We start from the raw sequence: 24,724 nt of genomic DNA on the forward strand, positions 1-24,724 counted from the left end.
TTAGTTCACGAGCGCTTTTCTTTGCATCCTTGGGTATGGGGGTGAGAAGAATGTTTCCTTTCTCCTTTGGGAAGAGTCCATTTTGTAACATATAATTCAAGTGGTTCGTTAGATCTGTTATGAATTGTTGAGGGGCAGATGACATTAGGTTTTTGGGCATATGTCTAATTTGCAGTGAGATTTGGCAAATCTTTTGAGCGATTGGGAGATGGAATTCTCCGATAATGTCTCGAAGTTGGTCCAGGTTCTGTCTGCTGGGTATGCAGTCGAGGAGTTCGGCGTAGTCGATGGTGCTAACAGGTATTTTTAGTCGTAGTTGTACGATTTTCTCATTGAAGTATTTTGCGAGATTGTCTGCTCCTGGTGTATCTTTGTTGTTGGTTGTGATTGGTGTGATATCTAATAGCTTGTTCACGAGCTGGAAGAGTTTGTGTGTGTCCTTGTAATTTGGTCCATTTACAGTTTTGTAATATAGTCTTTTGGTTTGTCTTATGGTATATTTATATTTTCTTTGAAGTTGTTTCCAGGCGTTGAGTATAGGGTCATCTTTCTTTTTATACCACGCTCGTTCTAATCTTCTAACTTGTGTTTTTAGTTTTTTCAGTTCTTCATTGAACCATGGTGTTGAGCTCTTTCTGTGTGAGGTTCTGGTTTGAATTGGGGCAATGTTGTCCAGTATTGATCTACATCTATTGTCCCACTCTGGTAGAAATTGGATTGTGTCTGTCTTTATTGTCCATCCGTTGTGGTATATCTGTTGCCAGAATGTTGCCGGGTCTATTTTACCTCTCGTGGAGTAGGTTTTTTGTTCTTGTTTGTTAATTGAGCCTTTCATCACCATTGGAGGCAGATGTGTGCTTTGTAGTGGTCTGACCACGGGGCTGGTGTCCATTTTGTGTTTATTAGTGTGAGGTTGGAGTCAGGATCAAATTTGTGTGATATGATGTCTAGTGTGTCCTTTATTGTGAGTTGGTTGCGTGTTAGTTCCGTGAAGATCCCATAGTTGTAGGAACTCTTTACATTCTTGGGTGTTTATTGAGGTAAGATCTTCGAGGTGTAAATTGATATCTCTGATTATGATAAGGTTTGAGGTGGAGACACAAGTGTTCGAAATGAAGTCCATGAAGTGTGTTTGGGCATCTTGCCAGTTGCCTGGTGGTCCATAGAGTATGATTGCGTTGAGGTGTTCTTGCAGGTTTGGGTGATTAATTCTGACCGAGGCAATTTCAAGTTGTGGCAGAATGGATTCAGCTGTGGTTGTGATGTTGAACTCGGATTTGTATATTATAGCTATTCCTGCTCCTCTTTTCCCGTTCCTTGTCCAGTGGGTGATTTTGTATCCTGGTGGGCAAAATTATGGGGTCTTTGAGGTCGTGGATCCAGGTTTCAGTGATGAATAGGCGGTCGAGATTGTCTGTGGTGATCCAGTCTGTTATGGTCTTTGTTTTGTTTACTACCGATCTGGCGTTTACGTATCCCATTTGGATTGAGTAATAAGGTTTGATTTGGGACATGGATGTGTTCATTTTTATTAACTGCCTGTTTTCTTGGTGTCTGGTTTTATTGTGACCTTTATTTCCTTTCTGTTGGTTATTTCCGTATGTATTTGTTTTTCATTTTAGTTGGTTGTTGCTCTTTTGGTCTGGTGAGTTGTGAATGAGTTGTTTGTAGGGTTTGTATACTGTGGGTTGATTGCTGTTTATGTTGGGAGTGGTCCATGCGTGGTAAATTAGGGGTAGGAAGTAGATTATCATGAGCAGTTTGTTGGTGTTCATGTTGGCTATGGTTCGTGTTGTTTGGTTGTGCTTAAGGGTGCTGGTGAGTATGAATTTGTATAAGCATCAAGCAGTATTAGTATTAGGCATTAGTATTAGCATTAGGCATTGCCAACATCAGCAGTGTGAACATTAAGCTGTGATTAAATGTAATTTTAGGTGGTGTGCACATTTATCAGTCTTAACATCAAGCGGTATCAACATTAAGCAGTGTTTCAATACCAGGCGGTGTCAGCATTAAACTATATCGTTGTTAAGCAGTGTCAGCATCGGTCAGGGTCAGCATTAAATAGTTAGGTCTGTAAACTGGACATTCAGGAAGTCTTTCAACATATTACAAGATATATATAAAGCTTTTAAAGTCTGTGAGCTTTTAAGCTTTTAAAGGAATTCTTTCAATGTGTTGTGAGCATATAGGCATTTGAAGCGTGTGGTGGGGATTTTAAATCATTTAAGCAGTGTCTACAACAAGCAGTGGCAACGCCTAACAGTGACAATATTAAGCTACTAGTAAAAAAGGCCCATTTCCGAAACAAATGAAACGGGCGCTAGCAAGGTTTTCCTCGTCGGAGTGTATGTTTCAGAAAGAGTGTGTGTGAGAGATGGAGCGTGTGTTTGTGTGTGTGAGAGAGTGTGTGATAGACAGAGTGTCTGTGTGTGTGAGAGACTTTGTGTGAGAGAGAGGGACAAAGAGATAGAGAGAGTGTGTGTGTGTGACAGAGACAGTGTGATAGACAGTGAGTGTGTCAGAGAGAGTGTATGTGAGAGACAGAGAGTGAGTGAGTGTGAGGAACCACCTCACCCCCTCCCTCTCCCCTGCCCCCCTGCAGCCACCTATGTGCAGCGACCCTCCTCTCCCCTGCCCCCCCTGCAGCCACCCATGTCCAGCATCTCCCTGCAGCCATCCATGTGTAGCGACCCTCCTCTCGTCTGCCCCCCCTGCAGACACCCATGTCCATCAACCCTCCTCTCCCCCTGCTGCGTCCCTCCTGTCTCCCCTGCCCTGCCTGCAGCCACCCATGTGGTCTCAGGACCCCCTCCTCACCAATCCTCTTCTCCCCCTGCAGGCACGCATGTGCAGCGTCCCTCCTCTCTCCCCTGTCCCCCTGCAGCTACCCATGTCCAGCGACCCTCCTCTCCCCTGCAGCCACCCATGTCCAATGACCCTCCTCTCCTTTCCCCTGGCCCTCCCTGTAGCCACCCATGTCCAGCGACCCACCTATCCCCCTGTCCCCCCTGCAGCCACCCATGTGCAGCAACCCTCCTCTCCCCCTGCCCCCCTGCAGCGTCCCTCCTGTGTCCCCTGTCCCCCCTGCAGCCACCCATGTGGTCTCAGGACCCCCTCCCCCATCTCCCTCTTCCCTGCCCCCTTCCAGCCACCCATGTCCAGTGACACTCCCCTCCCGGCGCATCACCCAAGGCCCTCTGTAACGGTGCATCACCAAGCCCCTCCCCCCTCTTGGCACATCACCCGACCCCGTCCCCCCCGGCGCATCACCAAGCCCCTCCCCCCGCCCACATCAACCCCCTCACCACCCGCAACCGCCAATACTAACGGTGTCCGGCGCTGCTGCTTCTCCTGTTGAACAGCAGCAGCCGATATCAAAAGAAGAAAACAATACAAAGTTTTTAAAACTAAAACGCACCTCCGTAGACAGCCATCTCACATTGGCTGACGTCTCTGCAGCCGCTCCTCCTCCCCCCTCTGACGTCGCTGCGCTCCTCCGGGGTCTTCCTCCAGGGGCAGTGACGTAGAGGGGAGAGGAGGAGCAGCTGCAGAGACGTCAGCCAATGTGAGATGGCTGTCTACGGAGGTGCGTTTTAGTTTTAAAAGCTTTGTATTGTTTTCTTCTTTTGATACCGGCTGCTGCTGCTCAACAGGAGAAGCAGCAGCGCCGGACACCATTAGTATTGGCGGCTGCGGGTGACGAGGGGGTTGATGTGTGGGGGGGATAGGGGCTTGTTGATGCGCTGGGGGGGAAGGGGTTGGGTGATGCGCCGGGGGGGGGGGGGGTAGGAGCTTGGTGATGCGCTGTTGGGGAGGGCTAGGTTGATGCACCGGGGGGGGGGGCACTTAGAGGTGTTTCGTAGACAGGGGGAGGAGTAGGGAAATACGCTCCGCGTGTTTCCCTACTCCTTCCCCCAGTGGCGTGGCAATGGCGGGGCGGTGGGGGCGGTCCGCCCCGGGTGTCAGCAGGTGGGGGGGGGGGGGTGCTCCGTCGTCTCCTGCCACCACTTTTCCTGTTTTAAAAAAAATCCATGCAGCGATGCAGGCAGCGCTTCGCGTCTGCCCTGTGTGTGCTGTAAAAGCTGAAAATCTCCTCGCTGCCATCGGGCCTTCCCTCGCGATGTCCCGCCCTCTTCTGAGGTAACTTCCTATTTCCTCGAGGGCGGGACATCACGAGGGAAGGCCCGACGCCAGCGAGGCGATTTTCAGCTTTTACAGCACACACAGGGCAGACGCGAAGCGCTGCCTGCATCGCTGCATGGATTTTTTTTAAAACAGGCAGGGTGGTGGCAGGAGAAGAGGGCCCTGTCAGCCTGGATGGAGGGGAGACGACAGGACCGGGTCAGGGGAGGAGGGGCTCAGATGGGGAGCCCAGAGGGGAGAAGGGGATCGGGGAGAGGTGGGGGTGCTCAGATGGGAGAGGGGGAGCCCAGAGGGGAGAAGGGGATTGGGGAGGAATGGGGGTGCTCAGAGGGGGGCTCAGATGGGAGAGGGGGAGCTGAGAGGGGAGAAGGGGATTGGGGAGGGGTGGGGGTGTTAAGAGGGGAGAAGGGGAGCCCAGAGGGGAGAAGGGGATTGGGGAGGGGTGTGGGAGCCCAGAGGGGAGAAGGGGATTGGGGAGGGGTGGGGTGCTCAGATAGGAGAGGGGGAGCCCAGAGGGGATTGGGGAGGGGTGGGGGAGCCCAGAGGAGGCTCAGATGGGAGAGGGGGAGCTCAGAGGGGAGAAGGGGATTGGGGAGGGTGGGGGAGCTCAGAGGGGAGAAGGGCATAGGGGAGGGGAGGGGTGGGGGTGCTCAGAGGGGAGAAGGGTCTGAAGCTGGAACTGGGGTCTGACATGGGGGCAGGAGGGAAAATGGGTCCATGCCTGGGGCAGGTGGGAGAATGGGTCTGGGGCTGAAAAGGGGGGATGCAAGGCATGTGGTGGATGATGGGGGCTGGAACTGGGGGCTGAAAAGGAGGGTAGTTGGGGGCTAGTACTGGAACTGGGGGCTGAAAAGGGGCAGGGGCTGAAACTGTGGGGACTGGGGGCTTTAAAGGGGACAGGGAGAACTGGCTGGGGCTGAAGCTCGGGACTGGTGAGAGAAAAGGGCTGGGGTTGAAACTAGGGGCTGAAAAGGGGACAGTGAGAAGTGGCTGGGGGCTGAAGCTTGGATCTGATGGGAGAAAAGGGCTGGGGACTGGTGGGATAGTGGGGCTGAAAAGGGGGGCAGGTGGGAGATGTGGGCTGGGGCTGGAAATAGGGACAGGTGGAATAAGGGGGCTGAAAAGAGGGGGCAGAGAGAGAGGGGACAGACCCTGGATGGAAGGGGGGAGCATGAGGGAGGGCAGACCCTGGATGGATGGGAGAGGGAGGGCAGACGGATTGAAGGGGCAGAGAGAAAGGGCAGATGGTGGGTGGAAGGGGGAGAGAGAAAGAGGGCAGACTGGGGCAAATGATGGATGGAAGAGGCAGAGATAGAGGGCAGATGTGGATGGAAGGGAGAGAGAGGGCAGACAGTGGACGGAAGGGGCAGAGAGAGAGAGGGCAGACAGTGGATGGCAGAGAGAGAGCGAAGACAGATGAGGAAAGAAGATGAGGAAAGCAGAAACCAGAGACAACAAACTGTAAATAAAATATATATTTTTATTTTTTTGCTTTAGGATATAGTATTGTAGCTGTGTTAATAAATGTTTATAAATAGAACGTGTAAATAAGGTAATCTTTTTATTGGACTAATTTTAATACATTTTGACTTAACTTTCAGAGAACAAAACCCCCTTCCTCAGGTCAGGATAGGATACTGTAATAGCACTATACTGTTGTCGCGTCCCGCGCCCCTACCTGCTCTTCCGCCATGGGGGGCGGGAGCCAGCATCCTCCACGGCGAGGGGTAGCGGCCCGGAGGCCTCGGCGTAGAGTCGGGCCCTGCCGCAGGGATGGCTGTTCCGGCCGGGACCGGAGGCCGGCGATTGCGACCGCCGGTCTCTCGGTCGCCGGTTGTGGGGGCAACATTCGCGCCACCGAAGGAGGCGGCGCCAGGACGCGGTGGTCAGCATCTTCCTCCCTCCTGGGCAGGAGGGCCCGGAGTTCCGCCTCTGAGGTGCCGGATTGGGAGGCCCAGTTGATGGTCCCGCCTGGGAAATCGGACAGAGCCAATCAGAGGGGCTCTGCCGATATTCGGGACCGGATTGGTCGGCTGTTCCTACGGGGGCGGGACGGCTGATGGCGTACAGTATTTAAAGAAGGGAACTGAGCTAGCACTTTGCTTCAGGTTCTGTTCCCGAAGCCTTTCTCCGTGGTTCCTGTGTTTTGTTATTTTCCTGGTTTTGCGGACTTTGGAATTTGGACTGTTTCCTGGTATCTCTGCTTAGCTGCCTGCCTCGACCTCCAGCCTGACTTTGACTTCTCTACTAGCCGCCGGCCTTGACTTCTTGCCTGACCCCAACTATGCTTTGGCTGCCGGTCCTGATCTGCTTCCAGTCTTTGGACTCTTCTTTCCACCTGCCCGCTTCTCTCCCGGTTCCAGCCCAGGCCAGTCCGGTGACCCCGCGGTTCCTGAAGTCCCGTTGACTGCCTGCAGCTGGGGGCTCAACCCTTGGTGAACGGCGGTCGCCGCGGGTGAAGACTTGGGGTTGCGCGGCTGTCCTTTGAGGTCCTATTTGGGCCTTGCGGGACCTAAGGGCTCACCCTCCTTGTGGACAAGACAACTGTATTGACCCGAGGAAGGAGATTTGGCCTCTAGAAGCTAAATGTATTAGTCCAATAAAATGGTATTATTTTATTTTCTGTATTTCTTTTATTTCTATTTGTTAATTTGTAAAGTGGTGATTGGTATTTGTTAGTTTTTTCAAAATTACATCTGCTGTCTTTATATTTTGCACATTTTCTGTTTCTGTGGTGTTGCATTGTATGCAGAGTCTGGCATCGGGAGTTCAGTTTAATTTTTGTCTAAATAGAAAGTTTGTGATTACTTATTCTATAGTGGATTAGGGTGTATCTGTGTTTGTGAAAAAGACGTGGCTTTCGGTTGGCATTGACTGTGCAGGATCGACGATCTGTACTAATCTGTCTGTTTTCGTTTTACAATAGGTGAATTGATGTTCTAGTGCTCACTGTAGTGTTTAAGATGCTTTCCTTTTCCTTGTGTGACTCGTACAAATTACTGCTTATGGTATGGTAGAATAGCTCTATAGGTCCTGAGTGTTTTGTATTCTCGGTATGCCTAGTACTGGATTTGGGGGGGGGGGGGGGTGTTAAAAAATGACCGGCCCCGGGTGTCAACTACCCTAGCTAAGCCACTGCCTCCCCCTACTTGGTTCGCGGATTGGCAGGGGAGGGGCTTGGGTGATGCGCCATTCAGGAGCAGTGAGCACGAAAGCTTCAAGGTTTTTGTCCACGCTGCCAGCCTCAGAACGTTGGAGGTGCGTTTTATTATATAGGATATCAGTATTAAGCAGGATTTTAAATCATTTAAGCAGTGTCTATGACAAGCAGTAACAACGCCTGGCAGTGACAATTTTAAGCTATATCCGTATTAAGCAGTGACAATATTTAAAGACAATGAATAGTTAAGTCCTGTAAAGCATTTAGAGGTAATCTATCAACATGTTGCAAGGTATATATAAAACTTTTATATTCTATAGATCATCTACGCAACTGAAGGAAGACCTTCACATTTGGGCGTATGGTGGAAATTTCTGAGACATTTAAAGAGTCTTACAGCATACTGCGGAACATCTTCATCTGTTGGCAACTGGTTGGTGCTCCTCCCGCCCCCATCTATTGCATGGTGTTGTCGACGGTCCGTGGTGTCCGATCGATGGGCCGCGCTGCTCTCCTGGGTCGTGTTAAGCCGCTTGCAGAGTCAAATTCATTTGAGAGGATCGTCAGGTTTGTTATGCTTTGTTCGATCTGGGAATGGTGCTGAGTAGCTCTCAGTGGCCTCCACGTGGGTCCCCACGTGGTCGAGTATAGGGCTTTTGTGGTGATGAATTCAGTTAATTTTCGCGATTCACCTGGCTGGCTCTGCGCCCGATTCTCCAGCCCAGGCTGCTCGTTCTGTCGGCCCGCTGAGCGACACAGGATGATTCGCTTTCGGCGTTGGGTTGGCAGCAGGTCTGGTGGCTGGGTGGGTTCGCTCATGGTTATAATCCGACTGGTTTCCCGGAGATTGCGGCTCTCTGGTCCTCTCCAGTCGGATTCGTCTCTCGGTCAGCGTGGCTGGGTCAGCATTGGTGTTGTGGGTATTATGGGCAGGTCGGAAGCATTTTGGGGCACTTCTGTCCGCTCTCCAGTCAGGCTGTGTTCGTGATCGCCAACTCCTGCCTCACTCTGGTCATCAGGGTTTCGGCCTAGCTGTGTGCTGTGGCCAGTGTATCCGCCTCCCAAGTTTTGTGGGGTTCTGTGGATTTGACTCAAGGCGTCTGCGGCGTCTCCTCCGGTCTGTTCCGGATCGGGTCTCCCGGATCGGTAGATCCGAGGCTGGGGTTTGTTGGATTCCCGCGTGAGGGCTTCTCTGTTCTTCGCTCTGATACACTCCCAGGCCGTTCCTGCTGGGGAGCACGTCTGCGTTGTGGAAGTCCACAGGCTTGGCGAACCCGGTTTTTGGATCTTCCACTGTAATAGGTCTCCGTCTCGGGTTCTCGTGGGGTACGTACTGCGACTGAGAGGCAGTGGGGAGCGCTGGTAGACCGATCTTCGGATTGGATCTCAGCGGAGCTCCTCACCTTGCGTCCTCTTAGTCAGCCATCTTAGCTAGAAGCAACTTATATACCTTGTTTATGGGTATTTATTTTGTACCTGGGGCAGTGGAGGGTTAAGGGGCCCTTTTACAAAGGCGCACTGAAAAATGGCTTGCGGTAGTGTAGGCACAGGTTTTGGGCATGTGCCGATCCATTTTTTAGCGCGCCTATAATAGAGGCCTCTTTTTTCCTGAAAATGGACGTGCGGCAAAATCAAAATTGCTGTGCGTCCATTTTGGGTCTGAGACCTTACCACTAGCCATAGACCTAGCAGTAAAGAATCTGGGCGGTAATGACCTATGTGTGTCAAATGCCATTTGACACACGTCTGTTAGGCGTGCCAGAAAAGAAAAAATATTTTTCAGATACACATAGCGGACGTGCGCCAAAATTGAAATTACCGCAAGGGCCATGTGGTAACCGGGTGGTAACTCCAATTTGGTGCGCATTTGGCATGCGTAGGCATCTATACAGCTTAGTAAAAGGGGCCCTAAGTTACTTGCCCAGAGACACAAGGAGCTACAGTGGGAATTGAGCCAAGTTCCTCAAGTTCTCAGGCTACTGTACTAATCTTATGCTATGTCCTTCCTTATGTTACTCCTATGTGGACTATCCTGTAACCTCAATTCATGTCCTCTAGATCTACCATTTCCTGTCTCTGGAAAAGATTTCATTGTGTATTAATACCTTTCAAGTATTTAAACATCTGTATCATATCTCCCCTATCCCTTCTTTCCTCTACTGTATACATATTCAGGTCATCAACAGGCTTATTTTCGAAAGAGAAGGGCGCCCATCTTTTGACATAAATCAGGAGATGGGCATCCTTCTCTCAGGGTTGCCCAAATCGGCATAATCGAAAGCTGATTTTGGGCGTCCCCAACTGCTTCCCGTCACGGGGACGACCAAAGTTCACGGGGGCGTGTCGGAGGCATAGCGAAGACGGGACTAGGGCGTGCCTATCAGATGGGCGTCCTCAAGAGATAATGGAAAAAAGAAGGGTGTCCCTGATGAGCACTTGGCCGACTTTACTTGGTCCATTTTTTCTTACGACCAAGCCTCAAAAAGGTGCCCGAACTGACAAGATGACCACCGGAGGGAATCAGGGATGACCTCCCCTGACTCTCCCCTAGTGGTCACTAACCCCCTCCCACCCTCAAAAAAGCAACTTTAAAAACTTTTTTTGCGAGCCTCAAATATCATACCTAGGTCCATCACAGCAGTATGCAGGTCCCTGGGGGGGGTGGGGGTGTATATGTGTCAACGGAGGCATAATGAAGGCGTGGACGTCCTTCTTTCAAACATTTTGGACATCCTGAACTGCCCCCCCCCCCCCCACACACACACAGGGACAGCCAAATTTCAAGGGAGTGGAATGGAACAGAGTGGAGGAGTGGCCTAGTGGTTAGAGCACTGGTCTAGCAATCCAGAGATGGCTGGTTCAAATCCCACTGCTACTACTTGTGATCCAAAATCCAACTCACTAAATAAGTAAATAAATAAATAAAGGGGGTGTCAGAGGCATAGCAAAGGCATGGATATCCTTCTCACAAAAACATCCACATTTTGGACAAGGCGCCTAACACTTGGACGTCCTTCACCCATACTCAAAAACAAAAAAGACATCCCTGACAAGCACTTGGACTTTTTCACCTGGACTTTTGTTTTCTTAGGGTTGTAGACCGCAATTTATTTAAGGTTGTAGACGGCTATTATACACGCAGCTTGTCTGCGTGTATGAAGCCATCTTGGCAAGCGCAGAGCAGCCATGCATAACGCTTGGCTGCTCTGCACTGGCTTCCCCTCCTTAGGAAGGAAATCTTGTGCAAATGAGCTAACAGCGAGCAGCTCATGTGCATGCGATTTCCTTCATGCATGCCCGTTACTTTCCAAATCGCTAAGGGATCGGTAAGGGAAGAGCTTTTTCCATTCAGTTAGTGCATCAGTTAGTCCACTGCAATGCCTCCTAGGGTACCCGGTTGGTGTCCTGGCATGTCAGGGGGACCAGTGCACTATGAATGCTGGCTCCTCCCACAACCAAATGAGTTGGATTTGGTTGTTTTTGAGATGGGCGTCCTCGGTTTCCATTATGGCCAAAAACTGGGGACGACCATCTCTAAGGTCGACCATCTCAACATTTAGGTCAACCATATCTAAGGTTGACCTAAATGTTGAGATTTGGGCGTCCCCGACCATATTATCGAAATGAAAGATGGCCGCCCATCTTGTTTCAATAATTTGGGTTTCCCCGCCCCTTCGCGGGGACATCCTGTCAGGATGCCCTCAGGAAACCTTGGGTGCCTCGTTCGATTATGCCCCTCCACGTCTCTTCTCAAGCATCTTTTGGCACAAATACCATACCATTTTTGCTGCTTTTCTCTGAACTGCTTCAAATATTTTTATGTCCTTAGCTAGATATGACCTCCAAAACTGAACACAATACTCCAAATGAGGCCTCATCTAATAGTATTATGTAAGGTATGTGTGTCAGTGGGAGACACATCTATGTCCCACCCATGCTCCACCCACATGTGTGGCCCCTTATAAATGTGCATGATGACACATACCGACATCATTATAGAATAGCGCTTAAGGCAGATGTGTGTGTAAGTGGCTCTTATTCTGCGTTAATGCATGGATGGCAACGTAAATGCAGGCACACCTTATATAGAATTACTCTTAGATTGTATTTGTGCTATACAATTCAAGATAGCATCCACTTCCTGGTAGGACTAAACATAAGAACATAAGAATAGGCATATTGGGTCAGACCAGTGGTCCATCTAGCCCAGTATCCTGTTTCCAACAGTGGCCAATTCAGATCACAAGTACCTGGCAGAAGCCCAAATAGTAGCAACATTCCATGCTACCAATCGTAGGACAAACAGTGGCTTCCCTATGTCTATCTCAATAACAGATTATGGACTTCTCCTCCAGGAAATTGTCCAAACCTTTTTAAAACCAAGATACGGTAACTGCCATTATGACATTCTCTGGCAACCAGTTCCAGAGCTTAACTATTTGTTGAGTGAAAAAATATTTCCTCCTATTCGTTTAAAAAGTATTTCCATGTAACTTCATTGAGTGTCCCCTAGTCTTTGCACTTTTTGAAAGAGTAAAAAAAATCGATTCATTTCAAATTCATGTTTAATGTGGGATATAAAGAAAGAAAGACCTACCTTTTACCCACTGCGGTAAAAGGAGGGGCCTCGGTGCACATCAAAAACACGTGCCAACGCTAGCGCAGGCCCCCTTTTGCTGCAGCTTGGTAAAAGGGGCCCTTAATGTGATAGTGAAACCTCTTCACATAATTGAAAAAGTGCAGCTTGGTGTATTGCATGGATGTAACAGTAGTATCAAAATTTGTTCAATGTATAAATTATTTTTGTTAGAATACTGCAAATATATTGGACAAATGCAAATCAAATAAATGTGTTTATTCCACACTTGGTATATTGCCTTTCTGTAGATACAGTCAAAGCAGTTTACAGATACTATTTTTGCAGGTACTTTTCTGTCCCTATTGGGCTCACAATCTAAGGTTATTTGTACCTGGAGCAATGGAGGGTTGAGTGACTTGCCCAGGGTCACAAGGAGCTGTAGTGGGATTTGAACCTGGTTCTGCAGGATCTTAACCCACTGCGCTAACCATCAGGCTACTCCTGCACTCTAAGGCAATGGAGCGTTCATGTGAACTTAAATATACCTATAGTATCAGAACGTTCTTAATCTGACCAATGTAAGTAAAAACACACGAACAAACTATAAATCAGAAATGAAATAAATGAATAAGAATTCATATGACTCACCAGAGTGTTAATATCTCAAGAACTGCCGTGACAAATTATTTTTTATTTCCTACTGCGTGCGACGTTTCCAGCATTAATCAGCCGTTGGCACATGTAGACCAGGCACCACATGTGTAGCATATGTGCCCTTACTACTAGATCAATGGGTGGCATTAAGGGTTAGGGCGTAAATAGGCATGTGCTGGTTTCAATTTTACTGCAGGCCCTTTTCCCGGCCCATTGAAAAAAAAGCCCTTTTTCCCAGACGTGGTAAAACCTTGCCCAGCGTGCATCAAATACACACACCCACACTACTGCAGGCCCCTTTTTGCTGCGCCTTAGTAAAAGGACCCCTGACCCCCTGAACATTTTGCAACAAGAACCACAAACCTGCACCAAATTAATTAAAATGTTATGTGCACAAAGTGACATCTATTTCAAACAACGTTGTTTGGTTTCATAGAAATCCACCTTAACATTACTGAGATGTCAAATTTTAAATAACACTACCCAAAAGTTAGAGTTTCTAGTACAGTTAATATCAATGTGAACATCAGAAATGCAGCCATTAATCTTTTAGTGCCATATCCTTTTTCAACTGAGTATTTTAATTAAAACGTGACCTTCTTTTGACAACATTTTGTTTGTTTATGAACTTGCAATGACATCATGGATGATGTCAATGAGTAAATAGGGGGCCCTTTTATAAAGGCATGTAAGGACCTACATTTATTTATTTAGATTTTGCTCACACCTTTTTCAGTAGTAGCTCAAGATGAGTTACATTCAGGTACTCAGGATATTTCTCTGTCCCAGGAGGGCTCACAATCTAAGTTTGTACCTGAGGCAATGGAAGGTTAAGTGACTTGCCCAAGATCACAATGAACAGCAGTGGGATTTAAACTTGCCACCTATGGATTGCAAGACTGGTGCTCTAACCACTAGGCCACTCCTCCACATGTGTCCAGCACATGCTAAATCAGCATTACCACCCAGCTACCATGTGCCCTGGGCGGTAATTACAAATTTGGCACGTGCCAAAAACAGGAGGAAGAAAATATGCGCTGCATGCTTACCACCTGGGTAGCCCATGAGACCTTACCGCTAAGTCAATGGGTGGCAGTGACAGTAAGGTGTCAGGCTGAAAATGGACACGCGTTGGTTTTCATTTTGCCATACATTCATTTTCCGACCTATTTAAAAAAATCCTTTTTCTCAAGATGCGGTACAATAAGGGTCCGGTACATGCCAAAAACACGTGCCCACACTGCCGCAGGCCAGTTTTTGACATGCCTTTGCAAAAGGGCCACTAAGTAATTAAATCATGTCAGAAACTGAGATTTGTGATAGCAGTTTGTAAAAATTAAAAGTCTCTCAAATGGGATGAGGGATTCCTATGTAATTTGGAGTCAGTGACGCAAATAGATGTCTCCACGTGCACATAAAATTTTAACTAATTTGGTGTAGATTCGAGATTATTATTGCATAATGTTTAGGGGACTCACTTTTTTTTTTCGGAGAAAGTGTGTATACAATTATTCAACCTTGTATAGAATCATCTCTTACCGTGTACCTCCAGAGTCCTCCAATGTCATCACTTCTCTCAAAGCAGGTGGGCTCAAGCCCCTCATCCAAGCAGCATTTAATGGTGGCCAACCCACTGGTCCCTGCTCCAATCACTGCAACTCTCTTAGCCATGGTGTCCTGTGCTAGGAACCATCAAAGCCTCTCATGCAGGTTGTGCTATAGGAGAATGAAGATGGAGATCTTATTTCTGCTAAATCTCTTGTTGGAAATACTAGAAACATTTATGGACACAGGGCTTTTAGTATAATTGATGATATTCTGCGATAAGCACAGAATGTTTTTTTAACCTGTTTTTAAATTTAAAAGTTTTTATATACCAATTTCAAAAAGAATACAAACAACCATTACGTATACATGTCTATAAAAAACATAAAGTTGAGACTACTAAAGCTTGAATAAAATAACAGAAAAAGTTAAATGTATCTTAATTTTGTATTATACACAAGCTGTTTACATCCTAGACTATAAAGAAGCACAGAATTTAATTTGATGCCCATGCTTATAATTCTACCTTTTCAGTCAAAATGAGAGGTCAAGGCAGGATGTTTACAAAAAAATAAAAAATAAAAATCATATACAAACAATAAAATAACAATCTAGAAAATAAAATCCCCAATATAAACTAAAGACAATTAAAATAACAACTAAGGTGCCCTTTTACAAAGACACACTAAAAAGTGCCCTGAGTTTCCCCACATGCTCAGGCCACCTCTAAGTGCGTCTGCCAGAAAGCTAAAATTCTATTTACGGCAATAAAGGCCAGATACTAAGTCCAAAATTAGCCCATGGTCATTTACCCCATGAGCCCTTACCGCTTCCTATTTACTTGGCGGTAAGGGCTCACACACTATCCCCGCGGTAATTGGGCAGCGTGTGGCAATATGGCAGTGCTACCCAAGCTGTAGCCCTACTGCACCTTTCTAAAAGGGCCCCTAAATGAATGCGATGAAGGGACAGATCAAAACCTGAAGTCCATTTCCATTCTCACCTTGTAGCTTCTCTTTCCTAAAAACAGGCAGTTTCTTCTGTGACAAAAAAAGGGCAGGAGGCAGCAGTTAATAATGTACTATAAGTACTCAGGCATCACAAATCAGAAATTAGGTGGAGTTTCCTGGCATCGCATATCAGAAATCAGGTGGAGTTTCTCTTATGGTTTATTGGATTTAATATATCAACTTTCTAAACAGGATAACAATGTGCTTTACAAAGGAAGAAGAGAATTAATCACCTTACCCTGATCTACTTGCTCAACGGGGAGCTACTAGAAAGGATTTAATTACCGCCTTTTTGAAAGAATTCACTCAGGGTGGTCTACAGTAAGAATATATCAAACACAAGCAATAGACAATTACAGCAGTAAAAATATTCAAAAAACAATACAAAGTATGGCATTTTAATAGACAGTGTAGGGTATAAGCAAAGAAGGAGCATATAGATAGGTAAGAGAGTAAGAGGAGTTAGAAAATAATGTGACTAACTTAAAGAAAGTTGCACATGAGATGATAAAATGTTATCTCAACTAGGATAGGAATGGATAAACATATCCTGCTGCAGTATGTGCAGCCCGTGTCAATCCTTGTGTATGTGAGTGAGACTAACAAGTTAATTACTTCTTCCATTAAAGGCCTGGTTGAAGAGCCAAGCTTTCACCTGCTTCCTTTCAGGGAGTGTATTCCAGAGTGTGGGGGCTACTCCGGAGAAGGCTCGCTTGCGGGCATCACATCATGTAATGTCATTTGGAGAGGGTGTGGTTAGGGATACCCCATGGGAGGACCTTAGTGTCCTTGCAGGTGTGTAGAGGGTCATCCTGTTCTTCAAGTACTCGGGGCCATTTCCTTTAAGGGTCTTGAAGATCAGACATAGAGTTTTAAATTTAGCCCTGAATTTAGCCCAGTGAAGGTTTTGCAAACGTGGTGTGATATGGTCATCATGTTGCTTGCAACCTTCTATGAGTCTTGCTGCAACATTCTGAATCAATTGGAGCTGGTGCAGGCCCTCTGTAGTCAGACCAGTGTAGGGTGCATTACGGTAATCCAGTCTTGATGTTATCATGGCATGCACAACTTCTCGATTTCTTTGCACCTCCAGTACCCTAGAAATGCACTTTCAAATGTCTTGGAAGGGACAAGGATATATGGATGACAGCAAATACATTGTTGATATGGAATGCTGATCTCTAACGAAGATGTGTGTGTTCTTATTTGAGAATGAAATGAAAATATCAATGATATGTACCTATGTGCCATTATAAAATTACCCCAGGAAAAATAGGGGCACACATTTCCCTCTGCTCCAAGGCAGGTATAATTTTGTGCAGACATGTACTGGAAAGAATTGCTGCTTGAGAGTATATTTTGCCAAGGCTGTCACAGAGCCTGATACCATTTACTGGTATTGCTTTCAGGGGGGACAAGAAACACTAGCCCCCCCCCCTCACCCTGTTTACAAAGCCGTGCTAGCAGCTGACATACAGCAATGCCGACACAGCCAATTCAAGCTGAATGAGCTGTGTCAATATTAGCGTATTAACAATTGTTAGCAAGGCTTTGTAAACAGGGAGGTAGGGAATTAAGGAGGTGATTTTCCCTAATCCCTTGAGTGGAACGCAGCATTAAAACTATTTTTATAAAATGTAGATGTCCAAGGGAGCAGGTATAAATCCTAACATTGAATCTTTTGGGCATAGACATGCATCACTCTTCTGAAATGGTGAATATGTGTTTACTATTTTTGGTCTGCTCAAGTCCTATCCAAAATATGCCCATATATATGTTTTGCGATTTTAGATCTGAAAATCACAGCTTTCTAAATTTGGGATTTAGATATGTATGCAACATATTGCATCTAAATGCTAGTTTGTGCATGTCTAAAATGTGAATAAGGCCTCTGAAATCAGCACTGAAATGTTAACTAACAGCTTGAAATAGAAGCATAGGACTCCAGCATAATTACACTCCAAGTATAACACTGGTTGCTGCATTCTGAACAACTTGCAAAAGCTTTAAATGTTTCTTCAGAAGCCCAATTTATAACCCACTACAATAATGTAAAAGGGATATTACCAGGGCTTGAACCCCCAATAGCAAATTTGGGCACTGAAAAGAATGAACACTGAGAGCTATTCTATACTGTGTTCCAAGTTGGGCACCATTTCTAGAATAGCGCCTAGTGCCAAGATCTGCACCCAGTTTTGGGTGCAAGGAGTTATACCAACGGAAACCTGATGTAAATCCTCGTGCCTAAATTAGGCATGGATCTTTCCTATTCAATAATACTGTGCGCATCTGAAGTGAACACCCCTGACCCACCCATGCCCCTCCCATGGTTATGTCCCATTTTTAGATGGGTGATTAAACATTTTCATGTGTGTCTTCATAGAATACCAACTAGGAAAATGCCTGCATAAATTCAAATTGTTGCCAATTAGCGCCGATTGATTGCTAGTGCCAATTATTGGCGCTAACTAGCTCATTATTCAGTCAAATTGTGCATGCCCAAATTTGCATGTGTAATTTTGAGTCCCATTTATAGAATTTGGGGTCAAATGTGTACATTGTAGCTGTTTGCAGAAACCTATCCTTACCATCCTGAGATTTGAGATTCCAAAATCAACATTTTATCTAAATAGAAATTAAAATTTCTCGTCAATTGTGAAATGTCACAAAATACCTAGCCACCCGCCTGGGGCTAAACCTGCGATTAATTACAGGATCTATCCCCAGCACAGCTGAGGTCTGCCTGCACCTGGGCATGTGCTCTACACTAGCACCCTCTTCCTACCAACTGGGTCCCAACCGCCTCTGGACGAGTCTGGAAATATAGCTGCTCACAAGTTATAGAATATAACTGCTCACAGGGTCACAGTGAAGAGATCTTTCTCTCTTCCCTCCCAATCTGAGATTGGGGAAAAAGCCAGTACATCCTGGATGAATTTGAGCTCCTGGACCAATCAGATTTAAAAATTTTAAAAGTAGCTGGCCTCATCACTGCAGGTTACTTCCTCTGTGTGCTAAAGAAGGAACAATCTGTTACAGCTTTAAATATAAACATGCATCACCTGTTGGCCAAACTAGAGAAATATAGGGGTCCTTTTACTAAGGTGTGCTGAAAAATGGCCTGTGGTACTGTAGGCATGGGTTTTGGGCGCCCCCAGATCTATTTTTCAGTGCGCCTGCAAAAAAATGCCTTTTTAACATTTTTGCCGAAAATAAAAATTGCAGTGTGTCCATTTTGGGTCTGAGACCTTACCGCCAGCCATTGACTTAGTGGTAAGGTCTCTCGCGTTAACCATGAAGTAATCACCTATGTGCATCAAGTCAAAGTTACTACTCAATTTTTGCCACACGCCAGAAAATAAATTATATGTTCTGGCACACGTAGCGGGCACGTGTAAAAAATGAAATTACCACACAGGTCACATGATAGCCAGGTGGTAACTCTGAATTGGCATGCGTTGGGTGCGCATAGGTGCCGTAAGTGGCTTAGTAAAAGGGTCTCATATTTTACAGGCTTAAAACCCACTGTTTTGTCACAGTCAAACAATCCTAAATCCACTTTCACTGAAGAATGCAAAAGTGATAAATCTGACCACTCATTGACCAGTTACAACCTGCAATCCTTGAGTCATCTTATATAGCACAGTGGATCTCTCCCCACTCAATGAGAGTAATAATGATTAATTGATTAGAGTATCTGCCTTTTGAATCCAATGTCAATACACTGTCATGCAAAAGTAAAAGAAGCAGAACGTTAAACTAATTACAGTTCAACAATGCAGCAATACAGGAAAGACACAACAAACCCCTACTACAACCAACAAGAAACAGGAGCACTAGAAACGGCAAATGAAAACAATTTTAAAACAAATATTTTTTCACTCAGTGAATATTTAAGCTCTGGGCTAGAGGACGTATTAACAGCTGTTAGCATACCTGGGTTTTGAAAAAGGTTTGGACAAATTCCCGGAGGAAAAGTCCATAGTCTGCTTTTGAGACAGACATAGAGAAGTGTGATGAAACACTGCTTGCCCTGGAATTGATAGCATGGAATGTTGCCACGATGTGGGATTCTGCCAAGTAATTGTAACCTGGCTTGGCCATTGTTGGAAACAGGATACTGAGCTAGATAGACCATTGGTCTGATCCATTATGGCTACTCTTATGTTTGTATGTACATTTGCTTGCACTACCTCCATTATATACAAATCTATTTTATCCATATTTGTTGTGTATATCCTGACTACCTGACTGGTTAGGCGTGATCCGATGTCTGGACTAAATGAGAACTTATGCTCTTGAGACACTGATTCTGTCCACTGTTCTTTAGTATATGAGCAATTCATAGTTTCTCAGTACTCCCGCAGTAAGACAGCTCCTGACTAAGTCCTTAGGATGCTTTCCAACTCTCTTAGCAGCTCTGTTCAGGACATCCAGACACCCTCCTTTCATTTTATAATGCTTTGATTGCTGATTATTTTCATTTGGTTGAACCTGCCTGAGTAAGAGCTCTAGACCTGCTGTCTTCCTTGAGCTCCACTCAGGGGCACTGACACCATATTCAGAGGATAGGTCTTCTCCGAGGTATCAGATCTCCTCACTATTGTCTGATATCAGCTCCTGAAAGAACATTCCAAAACCCTTTCCTTTACTGTTTGCCACAACACTGGACTACTAGAAGCTAAGAAATGACTTGATGCAGGTTGCTACTTTTAGAGAGACAGTCTCCTGTCCCCGACTGTACAGTGCAGCACTGCTCTCATGAAAATTCATATTCACTGTAGTAGTTCAGCTAGAAGCAATGTTGGGGGAGGGAACAATTAACTTTCATTAGCTTCCAATAAAACAGAAAATTAAGTTTTAAAGTATTAAGTAACAGGTCTTTGTTATTATCTCTGCAAATCTACTAATCTACCAACCACCTAGGGTATTAAGATCAGCTGGAATGGCTTTACTAGAAATACCTTCATTTCATTTCATGAGACTGGAGGATTATCGGTCCTCCATTTTTATTAGGACCAAAGCTCTGGCCTCCATTTTTATTAGGACCAAAGCTTTGGAATTCTCTCTCTTGTAAGTTAAGAGAATACAAAATGTGGAGACGTTCAAGATTAAAGTTATCAGTGGAGCTTTTGGATAGAGTTTAACAGCAATAATGGAGCTAAATTGTGTGAATGTTTTTATGCTATATTGTGTTAATGTGTGTTGATCTGCTTTTATATATGTTTTATTTCTTACCTGCCAAGGATTTTTAGATTGAATGGGCTATAAATAATTCAAATACATAAATAAAATAAAAATAAATATCACAGGTGGGCAGGGCCGGTCTTAGCAAGTGCGGGGCCCTGTGCAGACCAATTTGGTGGAGCCCCATCCTAGCCCCGCCCCCACCCTAGCTCCACCCCATTGATAAGATTATTCCATTTTTAGAATTTTTTTTATTTATGAAATTTCAAATAAAGACAAATGAAGTTAAACTTGTACAAAAAAAACTGATTGAAATAATAAGCACAATGCTATCATCATGAAACCTCCCCTCCCCAGAAATTATTCAGTTCAAGCCCACTACAATTAGTAGTTCCAATTCTCATAACAAAGGAGAAAATAAGGAAAAATATTAAGAAAAGATCCAGCACAGTGCTACAGTGTACAAGGTATGCCAGGAATGCTTTATCTGCCTATGGCTGGAGAGAGGTTTAGTGACTCGACGCGGTCCGGGTTGGAGCGGAGGCACGAGGCAGAGTTGAGGCACGCTGAGCGGGGCCCCCTTAGGCGCGGGGCCCTATGCGGCTGCCTTGGTCGCCTCTGCCTAAGAATGGCCCTGCAGGTGGGCACCCATTTCCTTTTCCCTCCCTTCTTTCCCCTGCTCCCCTACTAAACTTAAGGGATATTTCACTAAACTGTGCTAGTAAATGGGCTTAATGCATCCTAACACAGGAATTTCCTACACACTCTTATTCCTTCAGCCTTCACAGCTGTTTAAGGAATGGGTAGCCAGGGGGATCCGGGAGATAAGCAGGATGATAAATTAGTTACATAAGTACATAAGTACATAAGTAGTGCCATACTGGGAAAGACCAAAGGTCCATCTAGCCCAGCATCCTGTCACCGACAGTGGCCAATCCAGGTCAAGGGCACCTGGCACGCTCCCCAAACGTAAAAACATTCCAGACAAGTTATACCTAAAAATGCGGAATTTTTCCAAGTCCATTTAATAGCGGTCTATGGACTTGTCCTTTAGGAATCTATCTAACCCCTTTTTAAACTCCGTCAAGCTAACCGCCCGTACCACGTTCTCCGGTAATGAATTCCAGAGTCTAATTACACGTTGGGTGAAGAAAAATTTTCTCCGATTCGTTTTAAATTTACCACACTGTAGCTTCAACTCATGCCCTCTAGTCCTAGTATTTTGGATAGCGTGAACAGTCGCTTCACATCCACCTGATCCATTCCACTCATTATTTTATACACTTCTATCATATCTCCCCTCAGCCGTCTCTTCTCCAAGCTGAAAAGCCCTAGCCTTCTCAGCCTCTCTTCATAGGAAAGTCGTCCCATCCCCACTATCATTTTCGTCGCCCTTCGCTGTACCTTTTCCAATTCTACTATATCTTTTTTGAGATACGGAGACCAGTACTGAACACAATACTCCAGGTGCGGTCGCACCATGGAGCGATACAACGGCATTATAACATCCGCACACCTGGACTCCATACCCTTCCTAATAACACCCAACATTCTATTCGCTTTCCTAGCCGCAGCAGCACACTGAGCAGAAGGTTTCAGCGTATCATCGACGACGACACCCAGATCCCTTTCTTGATCCGTAACTCCTAACGCGGAACCTTGCAAGACGTAGCTATAATTCGGGTTCCTCTTACCCACATGCATCACTTTGCACTTGTCAACATTGAACTTCATCTGCCACTTGCACGCCCATTCTCCCAGTCTCGCAAGGTCCTCCTGTAATCGTTCACATTCCTCCTGCGACTTGACGACCCTGAATAATTTTGTGTCATCGGCGAATTTAATTACCTCACTAGTTATTCCCATCTCTAGGTCATTTATAAATACATTAAAAAGCAACGGACCCAGCACAGACCCCTGCGGGACCCCACTAACTACCCTCCTCCACTGAGAATACTGGCCACGCAATCCTACTCTCTGCTTCCTATCTTTCAACCAGTTCTTAATCCATAATAATACCCTACCTCCGATTCCATGACTCTGCAATTTCTTCAGGAGTCTTTCGTGCGGCACTTTGTCAAACGCCTTCTGAAAATCCAGATATACAATATCAACCGGCTCCCCATTGTCCACATGTTTGCTTACCCCCTCAAAAAAATGCATTAGATTGGTGAGGCAAGACTTCCCTTCACTAAATCCGTGCTGACTTTGTCTCATCAGTCCATGTTTTTGTATATGCTCTGCAATTTTATTCTTAATAATAGCCTCCACCATCTTGCCCGGCACCGACGTCAGACTCACCGGTCTATAATTTCCCGGATCTCCTCTGGAACCTCTCTTAAAAATCGGAGTAACATTGGCTACCCTCCAGTCTTCCGGTATTACACTCGATTTTAGGGACAGATTGCATATTTCTAACAGTAGCTCCGCAAGTTCATTTTTAGTTCTATTAATACTCTGGGATGAATACCATCAGGTCCCGGTGATTTACTACTCTTCAGCTTGCTGAACTGACCCATTACATCCTCCAAGGTTACAGAGAATTTGTTTAGTTTCTCCGACTCCCCCGCTTCAAATATTCTTTCCGGCACCGGTGTCCCCCCCAAATCCTCCTCGGTGAAGACCGAAGCAAAGAATTCATTTAATTTCTCCGCTACGGCTTTGTCCTCCTTGATCGCCCCTTTAACACCATTTTCGTCCAGCGGCCCAACCGACTCTTTGGCCGGTTTCCTGCTTTTAATGTATCTAAAAAAGTTTTTACTATGTATTTTTGCTTCCAACGCTAATTTCTTCTCAAAGTCCTTTTTTGCCCTCCTTATCTCCGCTTTGCATTTGGCTTGGCATTCCTTATGATCTATCCTGTTACTTTCAGTTGGTTCTCTTCTCCACTTTCTGAAGGATTGTTTTTTGGCTCTAATGATTTCCTTTATCTTACTGTTTAGCCACGCCGGCTGACGTTTAGTCTTTTTTCCCTTTTTTCTAATACGTGGAATATATTTGTCCTGAACCTCCAGGATGGTGTTTTTAAACAGCATCCACGCCTGATGCAAGTTTTTTACTCTGCGAGCTGCTCCTTTCAGTCTTTTTTTCACCATTTTTCTCATTTTGTCGTAATCACCTTTTCTATAGTTAAACGCTAGCGTACTTGATTTCCTAGTTTCACTTCCTTCAATGCCAATATCAAAACCGATCATATTATGATCACTGTTATCAAGCGGCCCTCGTATCGTTACCCCCTGCACTAGATCATGAGCACCACTAAGGACTAAGTCTAGTATTTTTCCTTCTCTTGTCGGCTCCTGAACTAGCTGTTCCATGAAGCTGTCCTTGATTTCATCAAGAAATCTTATGTCCCTTACGTGTACAGATGTTACATTAACCCAGTCTATATGCGGGTAATTGAAATCCCCCATTATTATTGTGTTGCCCAGTTTGTTTGCGTCCCTGATTTCCTTGGGGAACAATGTGCTGTGTTGTACCATTCTACACCCCTTTGGGATTGGCTGCTCTTCCTAAAAAAGGCGTCTGATGTCATCTTTGAGCGCCCTTTACCTCCCCCATAAGATTGGGCTGCTATTGCACTAAGTTGGAGAAAGGGAGTCACGTGGAGACTTCTTAGAAGTGGAACAATGTGATGTGCTGTACCATTCTGTACCCCTTTTGGAATTGGGTGCTCTGCCCACAAAGGCATCTGATGTCATCTTTGAATGCCCCTTACTTCCCCCAGTGTGGCCAAAGGGGACTGCTCAAAGGGGCACACAAGGCCCCTTAGGAGCCCCTTGGAACATTGAGGAGCAGTGAGGAGTGAAGATACTGAATTTGCTTCATTGATTGTGTACTTTGTGTTCACTGTTTGGATGGGGAAGAAGAGGAAGGTTGCGTGTACATTAACACCTTCCATTAAGGGACCAATGGATAAGCATGTCATCCCAGGACCTGGGTCGTTATTAACATCTGATGTTTCATCTATTGCGGAAGCTTCATTTAGCTCCCTAGAAAGAACTCCTCCACCACAACCACTGGCTACAGTTTCTCCATCCGTGGCGGAGGGTCAGCCTCAATTTGGCCTGAGCTCCTCAACCACTGAATCTTTTCTTCCTACTGAAGTTCTTTTTCTTTGAGTTGACTCCACAATCTTCCTTGGCTTCAAAACAGGTTACTCTTAAAGACATATGGATTGTTGTTACACAAACAGATTCACTAATGAGGCAGATAGTACCTCAATTTTGTTCTTTTACTTCTGATTCTATTACCAAATTTAAGCAGTTAGATGGGAGAATTAATAAAGTTTCATCTTAGGTTATAGGTGTTGAGAATGAAATTTCTTCTTTTCAAAACACCAGTATTTCAGCTATTAAGGATAGTCTCTTCTTGCTTTGCAAGTTAGAAATAATGAAGAATATTATGCAGAATCGGAATCTCTGGTTCCTCAATTTTCCTGTG

The 24,724-nt window shown here is 45.6% G+C and overlaps 1 protein-coding gene across 2 annotated transcripts in view; it reads right to left on the reverse strand.

Annotated features, from left to right (window-relative positions):
* LOC115471937 (dimethylaniline monooxygenase [N-oxide-forming] 2-like) overlaps positions 1-24,724 on the reverse strand; it is a 116,281-nt gene that overhangs the window by 25,723 nt on the left and 65,834 nt on the right. Inside the window, exons 4-5 of one of the 2 annotated variants that reach the window (XM_030205922.1) lie at positions 15,088-15,124; positions 14,079-14,255 (exon numbers count right to left, since the gene is read on the reverse strand). In XM_030205922.1, the coding sequence (XP_030061782.1) occupies positions 14,079-14,210 (132 nt within the window). In that variant the 5' untranslated portion in view covers positions 14,211-14,255; positions 15,088-15,124. The remainder of the gene's footprint in view (positions 1-14,078; positions 14,256-15,087; positions 15,125-24,724) is intronic. The other variant, XM_030205923.1, reaches the window with a different exon arrangement.

Source organism: Microcaecilia unicolor, chromosome 6, assembly GCF_901765095.1.
Source record: "Microcaecilia unicolor chromosome 6, aMicUni1.1, whole genome shotgun sequence".
Taxonomy (NCBI): domain Eukaryota; kingdom Metazoa; phylum Chordata; class Amphibia; order Gymnophiona; family Siphonopidae; genus Microcaecilia; species Microcaecilia unicolor.